This window comes from Bos taurus, chromosome 10 (genome assembly GCF_002263795.3).
Source record: "Bos taurus isolate L1 Dominette 01449 registration number 42190680 breed Hereford chromosome 10, ARS-UCD2.0, whole genome shotgun sequence".
Lineage (NCBI taxonomy): Eukaryota > Metazoa > Chordata > Mammalia > Artiodactyla > Bovidae > Bos > Bos taurus.
The window spans coordinates 49,805,552-49,826,240 of record NC_037337.1 but is presented as its reverse complement, the minus strand read 5'-3'; the positions used below and the strand labels follow the sequence as shown (position 1 = coordinate 49,826,240).

Sequence of the window (20,689 nt, the reverse complement as noted above, 5' to 3'; positions counted from 1 at the left end):
CTTCAATTTAAGTCTGAATTTGACAATAAGGAGTTCATGATCTGAGCCACAGTCAGCTCTCGGACTTGTTTTTGCCGACTGTATATACAGCTTCTCCATCTTTGGCTGCAAAGAATATAATCAATCTAACTTCAGTGTTGACCATCTGGTGATGTCCATGTGCAGAGTCTTCTTTTGTGTTGTTGGAAGAGGGTGTTTGTTATGACCAGAGCGTTCTCTTGGCAAAACTCTTATTAGTCTTTGCCCTGCTTCATTCTGTACTCTAAGGCCAAACATCCTGTTACTCCAGATGTTTCTTGACTTCCTACTTTTGCATTCCAGTCCCCTATAATGAAAAAGACATCTTTTGGGGGTATTTGTTCTAGAAGGTCTCGTTCAATTTCAGCTTCTTCAGCATTAGCGGTTGGGGCATAGACTTGGATTACCGTGATATTGAATGGTTGGCCCTGGAGACGAACAGAGATCATTCTGTCACTTTTGAGATTGTATCCAAGTACTGCATTTTGGATTCTTTTATTGACTATGAGGGCTACTCCATTTTTTCTAAGGGATTCTTGCCCACAGTAGTAGATATAATGGTCATCTGAATTAAATTTGCCCATTCCAGTCTATTTTGGTTCGCTGATTCCTAAAATGTTGATGTTCACTCTTGCCATCTCCTGTTTGACCACTTCCAATTTTCCTTGAATTATGGACCTAACATTCCAGGTTCCTATGCAATATTGCTCTTTACAGCATTGGACCTTGCTTCTATTACCAGTCACACCCACAACTGGGTGTTGTTTTTGCATATCAATAACCTCAGATATGCATATGACACCACCCTTATGACAGAAAGTAGAGAACTAAAGAGCCTCTTGATGAAAGTAAAAGAGGAAAGTGAAAAATTTGGCTTAAAGCTCAACCATCACTTCATAGCAAATAGATGGGGAAACAGTGCAAACAGTGACAGACTTTAATTCTTTGGGCTCCAAAATCACTGCAGATGGTGACTGCAGCCATGAAATTAAAAGACGCTTACTCCTTGGAAGAAAAGTTATGACCAACCTAGACAGCATATTAAAAAGCAGAGACATTACTTTGTCAACAAAGGTCCGTCTAGTCAAGGCTATGGTTTTTCCAGTAGTCATGTATGGATGTGAGACTTGGATTATAAAAAAAAGCTGAGTGCCAAGGAATTGATGCTTTTGAACTGTGGTGTTGGAGAAGACTCTTGAGAGTCCCTTGGACTGCAAGGAGATCCAACCAGTCCATTCTAAAGGAAATCAGTCCTGAATGTTCATTGGAAGGACTGATGCTGAAGCTGAAACTCCAATACTTCGGCCACCTGATGTGAAGAACGGACTCATTTGAAAAGACCCTGATACTGGGAAAGATTGAAGGCGGGAGGAGAAGGGGATGACAGAGGATGAGATGGTTGGATGGCATCACCGACTCAATGGACATGAGTTTGAGTGAACTTTGGGAGTTGGTGATGGACAGGGAGGCCTGGTGTGCTGCAGTCCATGGGGTCGCAAAGAGTCTGACACGACTGAGCAACTGAAATGAATTGAACTGACTGAACTGACCAACTGCTTCTGTGAGGTGCAGGGTCAGCTACAATCTTAGGGAAAGAAATGCTTACCTTTGTTCAAAACCCAGGTAAGAAATAACACCTGAAGAAAGTTCACTCCACAAACTTCAGTGCAGTCCCATGCTCTTGATCAATGAAACCTCTCTTAGCAATCAAACAATGAAACTTTCTGTTCACAGCAGCTTAGCGTTTAGCCAACAGTCAGAATCCAATCCAATTATTGAAACTCCCCATAAAGAGCCTGCGTGGTTAACCTGAATCTCACCTGGGAGGCAGCAAAGGCTATAGTCTGAAGGCATCTCAGTGTATTTAACTAAATTATTCATCACGCAAACAGCCTGCTGTGATGCAGTATCTAGCATGCTGGGACCCCTGACCAGTGAAGGATCTGATACATTACACAAATGCTAATACCAGCAAATACAGAGACAACTGAAAATGATCTACCAGTAGAAGCCCCTCCTCCTTCTGAAAGCCTCACCTATATCAGCTGTTTCTCCCCTACCTTTGTCTTCAAGTTTCAAATCGAACTAGAAAGAGGAAAAAAAAAATCACTGGGCCCAGGATCAATGGTTGAGTCAAAGCCACTTAAGGCATATCCTACGTTGGAACAGTAGGATGCACACATCTGCCAGTGGGATTTAACCATCTTATCTTCAGAACACCGCTGCTTCCTCTCAACCTGCTATCGTAATTGGTGAGACGGTAATTCCTGCGGAAAATGGTTCAGTCCAGGTTGAAGCTGCAAGGGTCATCCGGTGACTCATCACTTCTGCTCAGGATGCAGCTCAAGGATGATGGCCGAACACTCAGCTGCCTATGTCAGCACAATCACCGTCAAAAAATACACAGCGAGTACCAGCGCTCCAGGAAACCTCTACACTGAACAAAGTTAATCCCGGCGCGGGTGCCTCTGCCACTCTGGATCTGTACTCTCTGCTCTTTTGTGCCCGTATGAAGGGTAGTGTTTGCTGAGAGAAGAAGCCTAGCTTGAAAATAAACTGTGTGAGTGAAGCAAAAGCATAAAGAAAACAACAAGCTTGAATAACGCCTCTTTCCTCTTCCCATTCTTCTTGTGTTGGATATGGACGGTCACAAAGTAATGTGAGCAAAGCCTCAGCCTGGGAGACAGTGACACGGATGGGCGATCCCACAGAATGTGGGTGCAAACACAGTAAATTCTGTGATTCAGACAGATTTTTTTAAATGTTTTTTCAATGTAGTTTTTATTTTATATTGGAATATAGGTGATTTACAATGTTGTGTTAGTTTCGCTGTACAGCAAAGTGATTCAGTTATACATGTCCATAAATCTACTCTTTTTCAGATTCTTTCTCCATATAGGTTATTACAAAATACTGAATTGAGTTCCCTGTGCTATACAGTAGGTCCTTCTTGGTTATCTATTTTATATGTAGTAGTGTGTATATGTTAATCCTAGCCTCCTAATTTATCGCTCCCTCCAACCCTTCCCCTTTGCTAACTGTAGTTTTATTTTTGAAATCTGTCAAGTCTGTTTTGCAAATAAATTCATTTGTATCATACTTTCAGATTCCACATATAAGTGATATCACATGGTGTTTGTCCTTCTCTGACTTACTTTACTTGGTACGATGATCTCTAGATCCATCAATGCCACAAATGGCATTATTTAATTCTTTATTACGGCTGAGTAATATCCTGTCATATATGTGTATCACATCTACTTTATCCAGTCCTCTGCCAACGGACATCAAATGTCTTTTCAGCACGAAGAGAAGTTAAAATTTTCAAGACTGATGAGGATCTAAGACACACATTTATTTGGCCCCTGAGAGAAAACAGCACAAAAGGTTTTAAGCATTTATTCCTTGAATGAAAATGGCTGGCCAATCTTCTCAGCTAACTATACAAATAGTCCACTCTGAGCTAGGGCATCTGGAAAATCAGTCTCTGATCTAAGTGCCAGTCACCTGAAGCCACAGTTCTGGCAAGAGATACCACAGGAAGGCACCATTGACAAGCAGGGTTCACACAGAAAACTCCGGGGTCGTGGGTCTCTTAAAACAAAGAACACTTGCAGTCTAAAATAATGGCTGAATCCAAACCCACAAAATGGGCCTCCTGGAGTCTCCTCCTCTCTGCGGGTGGAACCCCAGGCCTGCTCCACACGTGGCATTCCATGGAAAATGTGCATCCTTACTGACCATGGCAAGGAACCAAGAGGCCATTCTGAACAGGATGCTGACTCACATCTGCCAAGACACTCTGGTTGCACAGAGAAAATAGATTTCATTATGCTTGATAAAGGACTCAGGAGGCCCTCAGGGCAGGGCTGACTGGTTAGAAAATAAAGGAAAACTGCCCAGATCTGCTCCTTATCTAGATCAGAGGAAAAACCAGGACTTGGCTTAGATTACTGGGCATATATCAAAGCTCGGAAACCACCTTTGCAATAAGGTCAAAGGAAGGCCATGAGAGAAAGACTCATGGGTTTTATTAAAACAGTATCAACTATTCACTGAATACCTACAATTTACCAGACATTTTACGAGGTACTTTGTACAAACAAATCTCTATTGCAATTGTCACCATGTCTGTGTGTGAGGGGTGTTATGGTCACCTCCACTGTACCCAGTGAGGAAACCAATGCTCACAAGGCAAGGGCTCACCCAAGGTCACACAAGTAAGTCACCTGCAGAGCTGGGATTCAAGTCAGGATTAAAGACCTGCATTGGGCTGTTCTGCTTCCTGTTAGAGAAAACTAACCAAAACTAAAACATGAGGCAAGAGGAAGGGAACATGTCCTCTGAGTGCAGCTAACTGCCCTCCAAGACTTTCTCCAGGGCTCACTCTCACTCGACTGGCTACTCACCACTGATTACAGCACAGGCTCTATGGCTTAGGGTTTCACTTGTAGATTTTGGTCCAATAGAAAGGACAGTTCCCAAGATTACGGCTTCAGTGCTCTCAAATTCATGAATGGTCTTGTATCCAGCCCAGTAAACTTCTCTCATTCTTTTCTCAGTGCTTATAAACAACCGGCCTCTCAAATTTCCTTTGAACCAGCCCCATCTCAATGAATTAATGTTTGACATGTGTTTATCCTGTATCACACGAATATCCTGTATACTCTTATGAGTCACATTTGTACCTTTCTGGAATTATACTGTGGTGCTTTTTTACATGACACTCCTCCATCTTGTTCCTAAAAATCATCTGACACAGTAATGCATCTGTTTGTCTATAGAACTGGATTTACTATTCACAACATACAAATGTACAACCATCAAATAATCTTTAGATAACATTTGCCACACAGTAACAATGCACAGCCACTGATGAAATAACCCCACTGAGGTTTCTTTAGGAGAAAGAGCTAGAAGACCCTCTTCTGAAAATAGCCATTCGTAACTCAGCAGGAACCTAAAGTGCCAACAAGAGTGGTTTTAGGGACAGGGAAGCACGTGCATGCACACACACACACACGCACACCATTGCCCAAAGTATCCTTCCTCCCATCTGACACGGTGCTACCTGGCCTGATTCAGAGAAAGCACAGTTTAGCTAACTACCTCTAAGAAGAAGGTTCGGCTGAGAAATTAAATTTCTTCTATTTCCATTCTGCTCTGGTCTCACCTCAGCTGAGTCCCTTAGAAAGGATTTAAGCATCATCTCTTTGGTAATCCCACTGGATTCTTTAATAATCTAGAACCCTGTCGGCCTTCTGTGCATAATCACATTTCTGCGATACTACAGGACCAGCAGAAAAACACAAGGGCCACTGCTCAAGATCCAAATCAAATAAAACTGCAAACGAAGGATCGTGCATAAAATGCAAGCAGCAATTTGTGCCCTGTCGCTCTATCAGCCTCCTGAGTCAGAAAGTAAAACATCCGAACAGATGCAAGAGAAACTGCCACACTCACCCTGAGCTCAGCTGACAGAGAAGTTACTATTTATTGCCCCAGCACTGCAGACACCAGATAAGAATGTGGTGATTTCCATGGTCCCAGGGTGTCACCGGTATTTGATTTCCTCAATGGACAAGAGGTAACGGTTTTTTACAAAAGAAAGAACTGAGAGGCAGGCAACAACAGCCAATGCCTACAATGAGAAAGGCACCAGGGACTCCTTTACCCAGGTTGCACAGGCTCCTTAGCTTGAGTGTGGCATCTACATACCTGAGTAGACAATGATCTTCTTAAGAAAATCAGAAAATCTGCGCCCGCAATAAAGGTGGCTATGACTCAGCACTGGTCACTTTGTTCCCAGCAGTGCTGTAAGATGAGAACTCAGTCTAGAGTAAACTTGAACACAAAAGAGAAAGTCTTCAATGGGAAGGTTGTGTTCCCTTCTATTCAACTTCCAGGATGGTGAGAAGGCCTGGGCTATGTGAGTCACAAAGGCCGTTCCCACAAGCGGGCTAGCACCCAAACTTGGGGGTTCTTGGTTTGGGCTCTCACCTCCAAAGCCCCTCCCAGAGGAGAGAAGCCACTTTTCCCAGCCAATCTGCCTCCCAGCATCTTCAAGAAAATACATTCCTAATTGCTGTCTCAACTGAATAAATATACCTGTAGGTATGCAGGTGAAATGCAAAACACACATCCAGACTTGCTTCCCACTGCCATGGGATGTTAGTCTTCTAGCCATGCTTGAAAACTTAAGCAGTTCCATTTTAAAAGTATAAGAAAAAAAAAGTGCAAAAACTTGCAGCATTTATGCTTCTATACTTGTGCTAATAAGAAGTGGGGGAAAAACACCCGCTATTGCAACCCTTCCGGAGAACACAAATACAGCTAAAATCAAAACTGGCAATAATAATAGGGCAACTCATTACCCTCCCCTTCCAGAGAAAGAGAGACCAAAGCTGTACCAATTTATTGGCACTTACTCTAACTCTCGGGTTGTGCTGCTTCTAATTACAATCTATTTTATGGAGTCTAGATTCATCCTTTTCTAATTTAGCTGACTTTCCTTTCTAGTTATTTGGACCCATATGGTAAACCACTCACAGCTGTGTTGTACACTCCACAGTATATATTTAACCCAAGGCCAATCTAGACCAAGAGACTCCTACAGATTTAAGTCTCAGCAACCTCTTGTTAATTAAGCAATATTACTACTTTTGCACGGCTTTATTCAGTTTCTAACTAGACATTAATTGAGGTAAGTAATTGCAGAGTCTACCTCAAGCCAGAACATACACAAAACAATCATGCCTTTGGTTGAGGTGAGATACACGAAATACTGAGACCCCTTAAAACCAGAAACAAAGCAGACTTTCAAGGCATGAGCTAAATTCACTTTCGAAAAAGGGACCCAACCTCACTAGGGGACTGTTAATCCTTTGTGGATATGGTCCGGATTCCGGATCTGTCTTTTGCTGCCTTATCTTGCCAGCCACGTGTCCACACTCACCTTTAAGCTCTGGTATCTGTGTACATTTTCACTACTATACAGGTTAACTATGTACCTTCTCACATGATCCCAGTGGCCTGGGTGTTAGAAAAGGTTAATGAAATGAAGCCGTCACCCTCAATGAACTCACATTCTAGTAGGAGGAGACAAATCCGTAGATAAGTAACTTTAACACAATGTGACAAGAGCTATAAATGAGATGAAAAGTATTATGAGACACAGTCAAGGAATAATTGATTCTGCCTTCCTGCTAAGAGAAAGCTTGGAGAAGAGGCTGTGCATTGGCTCAAGAGACGAGTGAGGGGACTTCACTGCCGGTCTAGTAGTTAACACTCCACACTTCAAATCAGGGGATGGTGGGGAGGAAGGTTCAATTTCTGGTTGGGAAACTAAGATCCCACAAGCCATGTGGCATGGCCAAAAAAAGTTTACCAAAAGAGAGAGAGGGATAAGTGGGAACTGCCCAGATGTTAGAAGTGGGATAACACTCCCACTAGAGGAGGGCTGCACACTCCTGAGAGAGCAAAGGCTCTGTGCGGGGCATGAAATAGCCTGGAGATGAGGCTAGACAGAGACTCTGTCACAGATGAGGCAAGGAGGCTCTTTAGAAATAAAGACAGATGCCCTCGCAGCCCAGATGAGAGATTTTAAGGGCAGAGGGCAAGGGAGGGATGAGAGCTACTTTGAGGCCTTCTGACCAGTCTATGCAGCACCACCCTACAGATCTCAGCCAGGTCTGCCCCTGCTCACACTCCCCACCGCAGGCTTGCCCCAGTTCACAGTTCTTGTGTTTCACAGCAATGAGTAACCCTCAGCCACAGGTGACCTGCTCGCAGCCCTTCTTCCTTAGAGCACTCAGATGACAGGACAGTCGATGTACGTTAGGCAGTATAAGTAATGCCCAGCATGCTCTACATTTGGCACACGCATAAACACGTATGCACACACACCTGGGCTACACCATCTGAGAGGGAGGCCACAGAGAGGCACCTTTTCATGGCCCTTTGGCTTTTGTTTGTATCAGCATTTGAGCTTTACCCTTTGTTTCCTTTGATATCAAGGAAGCACCAATTATTTGCATTGTGTTCTGGAAAAGGGTTTGAGGTGGAAGCTGGGTAAGGTGTGGCACAAGCTTCCTAATTACACTTAAAGTGAAAGGCATTCTAAAAGGGAAGGTAAGATCTCAATTAGCTTATTTTTTTTTTTAAAGTAGTGTTAATATCTTAAAAGATCAAGAAGGAGAAAAAAAACAAAAAGGGATGTGACTTTCTCAACTATAGCTGACCCTTGAACAACTCAGGGATTTAGGATGCTGACCCTCCCCACAGTGGAAAATCCACATTTAACTTATAATCCACATATAAGTCAACCCTCCACATAACTGATTTCATACCCATGCATCTAACCAACCTCTAACTGTGTAGTACTATAGAACTCACTATTGAAAAATATCCATGTAAGTGTAGTTCAAACCCATGTTGTTCAGGAGTCAATTGTAATAACTTCATTTGTTTTTAATTTGGTTTATTGCTTCCCGTTACAAAGGTAATATATGTCATCATGGAGAATTTGGAAAATACAGAATATATTGAAATTATATATGTATATATATGTATATACACACACACACAGAACAATGCTTTATCTTTCTGACATAAAAAAATTGTTGTGGTGTGATCACACTGTACATACTATTTTAGGAAGAGAGAGCTTAACCGTGAGGCTCGTGAGATCTTAGTTCCCTGACCAGGGGTTGAACTCAAGCCCCTGGACCACCAGAGAATTCCCTGTATATACTATTTTATGTCCATTTTTTTACGCAATTGACAAATCTAAGGTGAAATTTATGTTAAAATGACTGTGCCAAAAGTTGCACAAATCTGTGAATATACTAGGAAAAAAAACAAACATTGAATTGTACATTTTCTATAGGTGAATTGTATGGGATATGAATTTTATCTCAATAGCAATGTAAAACAACTGTTCATAAACTTTACTTTTCATATTGTGGTGACAGTCTACAGATATTCTGTGTAATATAAATAGAGCTATCATAATTTACCAAGTCACTCCCCAGCTAGAAGAGAGACCTGGATTTGTCACCATCATGACCAATACTGACAGTAACATCTTTGCTACAACACTGAGCTCTGTATGGGTATCACAGTCTTTCCTCTCAAGAGTATCTTAGAAGAATTTAAGGTTCTAAATATACCAAAAATCTAGAACTTATTTTTAAGGGTCAACAGATTTAAGAAAATTCAGTTACTCTTTAAAACCACCAGGCACCAAAAATAAGTAAATAAAAAGCAGTCCTAAGTGGGACTCACTGGGCATTACGTTTGGGAAAGAAGACAACAGGGGGCCAAAAGCTGGACCTACAAATATGACATATATCTGATATCTCTAAAATCACAGATAGAAAACGTTCTCATGCCTGAACACAACTTATGGCAAAGTAAGAAGTCTGGTCCTGCCAAGTGGGTGGCGAAATGTTAGGGTGCGTGAGAACACAGCCCTGGGGCTGGACCGAGTCACATTCAAATCCCAGTCTGAACCACAGTCAAGAGACCTGGAGCATGTTAATCCTAAATTGTGTCCTCCATATATTGGGGATGATAGCACCTAGCATGAGAGGATTAATCTGAAGTTTACCTAGGAATAATGTTCCTGAAGTGCTTGGTGCCATGCCAGCCCATAACGAGCAGCACTCAATAAGGAGCTCCTGCAACCCTGATAATGGTGATGTCAGCTGCATTTGACCAAACGGGAATGTAGGAATCCAAATCTTAGCTTTCCAGACGTTTCTGCTTAGAAACTTGAGTATTTTTCTACTAACTCAGAAAGGGCCTGAAGGTATTTTTATTACCCTGGGAGTTTCAGCTGTTACCAGAGGTCACTTGCGCAATCTTTACATTCCAGTGCGCTAAAAGCTTTCTCATGCAGGGATAAAGGCAGCCTTTGTCTCAAGCTTGTAAAAGGCACCATCTTTGTTAGATGAGTGAGCTGTTAAACTTCGATTGTATCTCTACAATGGCTTGTTGGGAAACCCTAGGAATATAGGCACATCCAAATAGTGAGAAGGGGTGAGTTTAGAGGAGAGCAGACTGTGTGTGCGTGTGTTAAGGTAACATACTCTGAGTTGTCTATATGGCAGGCACCACGCTACATGCTTCATACTTCACAACAACCCTGTGAGGTGGGAACTTTTATTAGCTCCCCCTTTATAGTAAGGAAGTTCAGGCTTAAGGAAGCGAAATGTTTTCCCAGAGTCTGCAGTTAGTAAATTAGTGGCAGAGCTAGGATTTGAAGCCACAAACACACATGCTCTCATCCACCAGGTTCCACCAAGTATAACTGACTGCAGGGAGATAAGACCTGCAGATTTTAGTCTCACTTCCTGATTAGTGACTTCCTGACTTCCCAGGCTGGCCTTTGACAAGTATGGTCATTTAAAAGCACCAAAAGAGATGGCTTTTTGAAGGTTAGTTAGTCATCCAGGCCAGACGTGCCCACAGTGTCCTCATGGAAACTAAGGTTGCTTTGAGGCTGATGATGCAAGCCTATGTCGCATCAGAACCACAGGACCTAAAGGATCTTTCTACATTCCTTCTTATCCCCGGAAACACAGTATCCAGTTTCTCCAAGGGTTTTAGGAAAGGTGACTATGCAATTTATCCTGCAAAATATGACAGTTCTGAGGGTGCAAGGGGGCACAATCAGTAAATATGCAGGCATAACGGGGATATATGGTGATCCCAGTTTTAGGCCCCCCAGGTTACCCTGACTGAGGTCAGGTCTCCAGTCTGCAGTGACCTATATGTGAACTGTTGGGGTGTGTCAACAAGCAAAAACACTCTATTATCCTAATGTCCTGCGGCTCATCAGCAGGGGATGAACCAGCAGTCAGAACAGCTGCTGGATCACATCTGTGTCTCTCAAGCTTTGCATGTAAAGAAGTGCTTTCTCCAAAGGGAGGAAAGAGTGTGGTGAATCACAAGCATCACCACAATCATCACAGTGTTTCCAGGGAGCCAAGGATGGAGCAACCCCAGAGGTACATGCTTCATCAACAGAAGCCTGAAAGTCTGGTCACAGGCTTTTGTAGATACAGAAAACAGCATGATGACCTGAACAGGTCCTTGCTCAACTCTACCCGCAAAATGCTTTATCTGCTTTATTTCAGAACGGAAGCTTTTATGCCTCCTGGTCCTCTCTTACTCATCCTGGAACTCTAAGAAATACAGTCATCCCGACAGCTCTTTAAATCTAAGCTCTAGGCCCAAGGAGTGACATAACTTGTGGAGTTAAAAAAAAAAAAAAAAAAAAGCCTGGATTTTTTGCTCATTAGATCAATCTAAGAGCAAAGCAGCAAAATGTATCCAGCAGTTTTCCAACAAAAGTGATGAAATTCAAGGGGACTTAGGACCACAAAGAGGCCCTTAGGGATCACCATGACCAATCTCGTCCTTACAGAAGGGGTACTGAGGCCTCTGAGCTCAAAGCACACACCCAGGGCATCAGGCCTCCTGGCCCTGAAATATAAGCTTATATCCATGTCACTATGCCATTCGGTTAACTTCTCATCTTTAAATCTTCTCTCTCCAAGGGGAGGAGAGAGGGAGGAAGCTGGAAAGAAGAAGGGAAGGATGGGATGGAGTAGGTTTGGATCACTTCATTAAAGCTCAATGACAATTTCAAATGACCAATGTATGAAAATGAAAGACAGAGACTAATAACATTTTGGTGAGAGTCTGACAAGATGATAAACATATGGCTTACCTTTGGTCTTGATGGCTGTTTCAATGTTCAGAGCATCCCGCTCAGCATCAAAGTTAGTGTACGCTTTGACTGACCCGTATGCACTTGGAGGTGTGGAGTGCTGAGGTTAAAAGACAAACACACTGAAGTCATACACATTTAAAATCTTTTTGTTGAAATGTCAATTACTAAAATTTTTTATCCTATTGTTTTGTTTTTTAGCAATTCACATCATTCTTAGACCAGGGAACTTGTAAGTATTCTTTGTTTCCAATGAGAATTCTTCAAAGCCTCAACTAGTTAAGAATTTGATAAATCTATTTTTACTTTTCATCTTAATTTTTGTGCAAGCTCAAAGTGGACAACACAAAGCTGGGTACTTGAAACCACCTGTTTCTCTGGGGAAGGCTTTGAAGAGCACAAAACCGGGCTGGCAACAATTTGAAACAAGCTGGAAATGTGGAAATGCCTGAATGACAAGTGTGTTTTGCCAAGTTTTTGCTACAGGCACATGAATTTCCACTGGGCCTGTATCACAGTTCTTTAAAAAGCAAATGCAGAGTGCCTGTCTGCTTTTCTCTATCAGATAAGTGAGGGAAGTGTCTTCCTCCTACCCCTACTTTGGCCACAGCCGTGGCACCAAGGTGGTCAGGCCACATGGCCCACATCCTCTACATACTGGCCAAGTCCCGCCTCTTTTCTCTCCTCTCTCTACCCTCCCTTCTGCTGTCTTTTTTTTTTTTAACTTTTTACTTTATATTGGGTGTATAGCCAAGTAACAATGTTATGATAGTTGCAGGTCCACAGCAAAGCAACTCAGCCACACATGACATGTATCCACTCTCCTCCAAATTCCCCTCCTATCCAGGCTCACTGAGCTCTACTCAATGCCACATAACATTGAGCAGAGCTCCCAACGTATACATATTTCTCCAGACAAGACATACAGGTGGCCAAGAGGCACATGAAAAGATGTTCAACATTGCTAATTATTAGAGAAATACAAATCAAAACTCCAATGAGATATCACTTCACACCAGTCAGAATGGCCATCATCATAAAACCCCTCTGCTGTCTTTCACACAACCCCTTCCACCAATACTCTTCCTAGAATTTTGTTTTTCTGTCTTTTAAACCATGCACTCACTCTTGCTTTCCAGTGCTTTTCAAGGCCCTGGAAAGCTGTTCTTGATACTGTTCTTGATCTGAGGGCCCCACCCTAGACTGAGGTAATAGCACAGTTTTATGTCAGTTCTCCTTTCCAAAGTGTTAACTCTTCTCCTTTGAAATGCTCTTACAGCTTTATTCCCCTTTGCTATCCAGTCCGAAAGCAAAGGACAGACTAAACAGCACTGGCAATGTTCTTTAGGCTGGCTGAAGGGCGGTGGAGCTATCCACCACCTTCAGCACCAAGGCTCCCCCATCCTGCCTCCCCCTAGAACATACGTCCCATCATATATGACTTTGTCATGGCTCGGTTTCTGGAAAGAGTAAGAGACCGAGTCACCCTGACCTACCTTTCCACACACACACATCACGTTACAAGGCATCCCAGCATTTATTATTAATAGCAGGGAGGTTGAACAGGTAAACAACTAAGATGCCATCCTTTCAAATGGCTCCCAGGACAAACCCATGAATCTAAGTTCATGACTGGACAGAATATTTTAAACTAACTTGTGATCATCTTGGCTAAACAGTAAATCCAGTTAATATATATAACTGAAACCCAGTGGATTATCAAGGTGTTTTTCATTATAATTTCACTAAACTTTTCAGTAATTAACTCAATGGAAATAGAGCAGACAATCAAGAAAAGGTAAGGACAGAGTATTATTCTGAAATACTGACTAGATATGTTAGAGTGGCTACAAAACAAGTAAAGAAATCTATGGGAACACATTTTCCTATTTATTAACAATTCCAACCATTATTCACAAAGGCAGGCAGTCTAGTCATTGAGCCATATGAAATGTGGCTTCGTATAGCAGGTGCTATGTCATCTCATTTCAAAAACAACGGTGAGTAGGGAAACGTTTTGCATATTTTTATATCTCTGGAAATAGAATTAAATGGGCAATTGAAGCAATTACCTATAAAATTCATTTACCCGAAATTCAAATTAAGAAGGAAAAAGTAATGTTTTTCTTCTCTCAATGTGCTAGAGAATACATGACATTTTCTGCTGCAGTCCCATCTCTGCACACCGAGAAACACATCATACCTGAGGAATTTCAAAGGCCACATGAAAAGCGCTCTTATGAAACCTGATACTAAAAACGAATTAATGATCTACTCCATTAAGAAAAAAATTATTTAGACTTGTCTGGACCTCAGTGTGCCACTTGTATGGTTGCCAGCAACAGTATGCACAAGGTCCAAGAGGAAAGATGAAAATGAGGGAGGCTGTATACGCCATACGACTTGTGCTTGCACCAATGACATCATCGGAACATTTTATTGGTAAACATCAGGGGCAAAGGATTCTGTTCCTCGTGACCCAGGCTGCTGGTGACCCACTTGAGTGCTTTGTATTTTAATTTCAGTGACAGCATATTTTGAAATATCTCTAAGATATGCCTACAGACCAGTGTCACTGCGGAGTTTCTGTAAAAGCCAGTTCTGCTAAGATGACCTGGAAGATGTATGGTATTACTAGGTAATTTACACATTCACAACTTTATATTCTACTTTATTCTAAAAGCATTTGCAATGACTTATAATTTTGAATATAGCTTTCAAAATTTTTGACTGTAAAATGAAACAAAAAAACCAAATGCATCAGAATGTCTAGGTTCCTGTGAAAGACAAATACAATTCTGAGCTCCCTGGAAGCCAAAGCAAAAAAAGCATCACGATGAATTAGAATATAGAATACTTTTATTATTTAGTTAAAAAAAAATTCTAGCGGTTTTAGAGAAAAGCTTTTCCAAAACATGCAGGATCATTTTCAATATGGCTGCAGCTTGATGCAGCCATTAATAAAATCTGAGGGCGTGATGCTAAAAGTTCTGTGTCATCATAACAAGTACTATCACTGGCACGTTAAGTATATAGCAGGATAAAGTTCCAGGCACATCAGTGTCACCAGTGCATGCCCAATTTTGATCTGACACCAAAACAGTTTCTGGAGCCATAACATTTCTTTCAAACTGAACTACCAGGAACAGCTAAAGTAATGGGGAAGACAGGAACCAAGAGGGGAACGAGTATCTTAATTCCGTCCTCATTTTCTTTAGACGGACAAGAAAAGAAGGGGCACAGTTACCCAGAGATGCCCAACTATCAAAAATTACACAAAATGAAAACGATATACTTACATCACCCTCCAAACTGAGCTTGCACAGAATTTCATGAACGGTAGACATTTTGAAAGAAGCTGGAAAAAAAGTACAACAAAAAGTCCTTATTATGAAGAGACTTTGCCTTCCCCTGAAGCACAGCAATTCATTATACTAATCTCTGCTTCTTGGACCATTTCATCTGGTGATACTAGAGTAATATTTGCAAATAGATGCAATTCTCATCTTGTGACTCAGAAAATTAAAGCTGAGAGATTGTTTGCATTGTTTGGGATGGACTACAGAACTATCTAGTTTTGTTCCTGCTCTGCTCAAAGAGAACTTGGGATGACTGACTTGTAAATACAAAAATCAAAATGCTTCCCAACAGCAGTGCAACTTGTCCAAACAGGATGAGGCTGAATCTTTTGGTTCTCCTAAAAAACAGTAATCTTGGCAAACTAGCCATTACTTCAGTATTTTTCACCAGTAATTTAATATATGGAAAAGGGTCTGCAAACTATGGATGTGAATTGAAATCAACAGCATTTCATGGTGGCTCATTCCTAAATAGAGCCCTTTATTACTATCCCTAATTATTCTCTTAGCTCACCAATGATGAGAGGTATTAGAAGACATTAAACTGTTGATGAGAATGACAATGGACATATCTTCTGATGTTAACTCATCCTATGAAAGAGTAATAATCCTTGTATTTAAGATTCAAAATGGCTGAAATGATGTCATCTTCCAGTTAATACACTTAACCCGGCAGTGATACCACAGCCTGATGAATTGGCTTTCCAGCTTTGTGATCACAGTTCTCGGAATTGATGCACCAACCCCTGCCAAAAAAAGTGCTCAACTGGCAAGAAATTTACCTCAGCCGAGACAAGACAGATCATTCAGCAGCAGCCTCCCCAAAATAAAGAAAATAGAGCAAAGCTGTGTCCTCAAATAGTGGAAATGACCTCTGAACTACAGCAACTCCTGTTTTGCTCTTTTATTATTATTTTTATGTTTTTATATATTTGCACCAGGTCCTAGTCATGGCATGTGGGATCCCTGATCCTGGGGAATGCAGGATCTTCAGCTGTAGCATATGAAATCTAGTTCACTGAACAGGGCGAGAACCTGGGCCCCCTGCATTGGGAGTGCAGAGTCTTTGCCACTGGACCACCCAGGAAGTCCCTGCTCTTTTTGCTTAATGTTCTCTGATCAAGGAAATAGTTTCCATGCAATTCAGCTTTCTGTTTTCTTCCAATAGTTGGCTTAGTTTACATGTTTTCATACAACTGGCTTGGAGGGAGTATTTTGACACAGACATTTTCTCATTTATCAGAAGGCTCTGAACTAGGCAGATTCCAGGCTCTGTGGGGAGTGAGTTATAAGAATGTAAGAGAAGAGGATTTGCCTTTATTTGTGGTTATGGAAATATTTCTGCAAGACTTTCACAATGAACTTTGTCCTACACCAACTCTTCTCTCTCGACTGATGCTTATAGAAACTTTTTGAGCATGGCAAAAAAGAAAGTCACAGGTATTCCAACTCCTCCATTCCCACAACTCTCAGACACTATCACATACACTCCCAATCCCTGCAATATACCCCACCACTGGGATATAATCTTAATTTGTAAAGTTGTCCTCCATAAATAAACTGTGGTACATCCAGACAATGTAGTATTATTTAGCACTAAAAAGAAATGAGCTATCAAGTCATGAACAGACACAGAGATAACAAATGCATATTACTAAGTGAAAAAATCAGTGTGAAAAGGCTACATATTGTATGATTCCAATTATATGACATTCATGAAAAGGCACAACCATGGAGACAGTAAAAGGCTCAGTGGTTGCCAGGGATTAGAGGGTAAGGAGGGAGGGAAGAACTGGCGGAGCATAGAAGATTTTTAGGGCTGTGATGCTATAACAGTGGATACATATTATTATACGTCTGTGAAAACCCATAGAATTTACCACACCAAGAGTGAAGCCTAATATAAACTATGGGATTTGAGTGATAATGATGTGTCAATGTAGGTTCAGCAATTAAAACAAATGCACTACTCTGGTGGGGATCTTGAGAGTTAAGGAGGCTGTGTGTGTAGAGGGGATGCTGGAAATACACACTCTGTACTTCGCACTCAATTTTTCTGTGAACCTAAAACAGCCCTCAAAAGTCTACTTTCTTTAAGAGTAGCCAGACTGTCCAGGGGCTTCCCCTGTAGCTCAGTTTGGTAAAGAATCTGCCTGCAATGCGGGGAGACCTGGGTTCAATCCCTGGGTTGGGAAGATCCCCTGGAGTAGGAAAATGAATACCCATTCCAGTATTCTTGCCTGGAGAACCCCTATAGACAGAGGAGCCTGGTGGGCTGCAGTCCATGGGGTCGCAGAGTCGGAAACAACCGAGTGACTAAGCACAGCACGTCGCACAGACTGTCCACTAGCCACCAGCCACACGGCAACCAGACAGCCACCAGCTATCAGACACTGAAAGGTGCTCAGTCCAAACTGAGATGTGCTCAAGGAAGTGTAACATACACACCAGATTTGGAAGACTTAGCGTGAGAAGGAGACTGTAAAATCTAATAATTCCGAACTTCACCTTGGGCCAAGAAACATTTTATAGGGTCACCTTAGTATCCTGCTGAGATTCACCAAAGCGGAGGTGGATTCCTAGGACATGGACCACCTAGCCTTGACTCTCACTCATGGGGCTCAGTCAGAACTGGACTAAGTCTGCAGTGAGGGATAAACTGTTATCCTCTGCCTTGTGGAATTCTAGGCCTCATTATAAGCAGCTAAGAAATAAAAACGCCAAAACAAAAAGACCAGTAAATCACAACTGTTTCTGGATGGATTTATTAGGCCAGGTACTTCACATCAGTTCTCATATTTAGGAATCCGCAGCCACAGAGGCAGGTGAGGTTCTGCCAGGGAGTTCTTTCAAGTTGCCTTTCCAGCTCTGAGCACCAGCCTGGGAGACAGCTGTCTCACCGTGCCCTAGATGGATCCCTTGGTGCTGTACAAACCACAGAACATGAGATTTAATAATCCTTCTCACGCCCACAACACACTAACACAGAAAATCAGATTTTAAAAACCAGATTTCCCTTCCCATTAACTATTTTGGCTCTTTCATGCCACTATCAACTACATTCCTCTATTTTATCTTGTCACAACAGTTCATTATCCAGCCTTCTGCAATGTTCTCTTACTCCAGCTCCATCCAGCCCTCTATCTATTCCCAGCAAAAGTGGACTTGAGGGACTTCCCTGGTAGTCCAATAGTTACTTAAGAACCCACCTTTCAATGCAGCAGTTGTGGGTTCGATCCCTGGTCAGGGAACTAAGATCCTACACGTCGGAGGGCATCTCAGCACACACACCCCAACTAGAGAAGACCACAAGCTGCAACTATTGAAGCCTGCGTGCCACAAGGAAGAATCGGCACAGCCCCCTCAAAAAGAAGAAACAACAAAGTGGACTTGAGCCAAAGTGTCCCTTGCTTCTCCTCAAACATACTGTAACCACTCTAATCCACAGCATCTTGACTCGTGTCTCCTGTCTCTTTGTCTTCCCCTCATCTTCTCCTAGTTACAGACTCTGCCCATTTCTCAAGTCACTAGCACTTTGGCATATGCTTTAATAGAGTGGCTGCGGCCCCCTCCCCGCAACACCGTCTCCCACCTTTCGGTATCAGAAATACTTTCTGATACCACTCAACTTACTTGCCGTGAAACAGTATCCATGTAATCAAATGGCAACTACATAGCACAATTCAACAAAACGGTCATCTGCTGGACAGAGTCCCAGTTCCCCAACAGATTTAAGAAGCCTCTTCACACTTCAGGTGCTAAAGAAACTTTCAGAAACAGCGAATTGATATTTTGCATAATTAACATTGATATGTTACTATTTACAAGCATTCTGCAGAAAAATAACATCACAATAACCAAAAAACAAGATCCACGAAGCTTGCTATTTCTCCATGCAAGTGTCTTCTGCATCCATATAAATACTTCCTACTTCATGCAAGCTTAATGGCAAAGACATTTTCACCTTAGAAATAAACATGGTCCTAGTTCTTCACTACGGCCAATCCATTTATTTCTTCACTATATCCTGGTCTCCTCACTATATCCAAGATCCTGGCAATGCAAAGTCATTTTGCAGATGACTAATTAATCTCCAGAAGAAACAGTCGGCTTTGCCACTCATAATATTTGTTAAAACATTAGCTTAATATAGTGCTTTTGATTAATGAAAAGATGTCAGGGTGCTGCTACCCTTGAAAGTGGAAAGAGAAAGTCTTGGCAGGGCTACTGTAGGTTACAAACACTGGTGACACCCAGGAAATCAATCAACAAGCCCCTAACACATACACACACACACACACACACACATTCTCTCTCCCCCTCTCAGCCTGCCCCTCATTAAAAGCTGAGACAGACACACACAAAACTATGTAACACCGACTTCACTTCTGCAGGACCTTCCAGCTCTCTTCCTTTCTCGGCCCAGGAAGACAAGACCAGGTCACCCAGCTAATGACGAAGGGAGGCAGGGGCCCAGGTCCAGGTCCTCAGACTCAAGGGCCCTTTCAACTTCACCACAGTGGGTCTTCATTCCAAGAGGTTAAAAGAGAAGAGAAAGATAAAAGCATGCATGAGGCTGGTTAAATACCTAAGAGGTGACATACTGACTAGTTTGAGAAGGGCAGTCACTCACTCTGGAAGGCTCAAGCCAGAACAACAGAGGAAGGTCAGAGGAGATGAGACGCGTGTGAATGTTCCGGGGGTGTGAAGACACAAGGCCAGGTTTAAAACCAGCCACATCTAATGGGGTAGCATGTGGGGGCCTGAGAGGTAAGTTTCTGGATGGTGCGTATTTAAGTGTGGCTGTGGAAAGGGATTTGACCCCAATACTCACAGTATCCATTCACAGTATTTGCTCTGGAGGCTGAATTTTCTTACTGAAACAATAGCTTTGCCTTGGTGTACCTATTGTTAGGACAGTAACTGTCCATACCATCGGGGACAATTCCACCCCTACTGACCACTCAGCACAATGAAAAATTCATAAGCCCATTATAAGCAGAACCACCACTTCTTTTCAGGCAGATCTCTCTATGGAACATGAAAATGCCATCACTGCTTCCAACAATGCAACCTCACCCAGATCTCCAACTGGTTTCAACTTGCAGGAAAGAAAAACACAAAAATCAGCAAATTCAATCTGTTGATGAGTACCTCCACATAACTGAGAAGGGCTGGGTGACTAGACAAGGCTGTTAAAATTACCTTTATCAGGTAAAGTTTTTTAAGAAAATAACCAGAGGGGTACAAGGAGACTGACTGAAAGAGCCACACCCATTTCAAACTGGCTTGAAATAACTCACCACTGGGAAGGGAACTCAGACACCCCACCCTAATGAAAGGAACAGACAGTTTCCTCTGGCCTTGAAAATATTCATAAATGAGGCTGTTAATTGCCTGACTACCAAAGATTTTAGAGTGCAAAGCTAGACATTAAAGAAAGCTGTGCAGCTGCTGGAAAACAGGCAACTTACATCGAACATAAAGACTATCTTAAGGATCACTTAAGAGTTTATCTTAAAAAAAAGATTATACTGTACTTCAATGCTTCACTTCCACAACACAGTTACAAGTC

At 42.1% G+C, this 20,689-nt stretch overlaps 1 protein-coding gene across 1 annotated transcript in view; it reads right to left on the bottom strand.

Moving 5' to 3' along the window:
- Positions 1-20,689, bottom strand: part of ANXA2 (annexin A2) — a 44,475-nt gene that overhangs the window by 18,375 nt on the left and 5,411 nt on the right. Inside the window, exons 2-3 of the mRNA NM_174716.1 lie at positions 15,055-15,113; positions 11,756-11,855 (exon numbers count right to left, since the gene is read on the bottom strand). Coding sequence (NP_777141.1) covers positions 11,756-11,855; positions 15,055-15,102 — 148 coding nt within the window. The 5' untranslated portion in view covers positions 15,103-15,113. The remainder of the gene's footprint in view (positions 1-11,755; positions 11,856-15,054; positions 15,114-20,689) is intronic.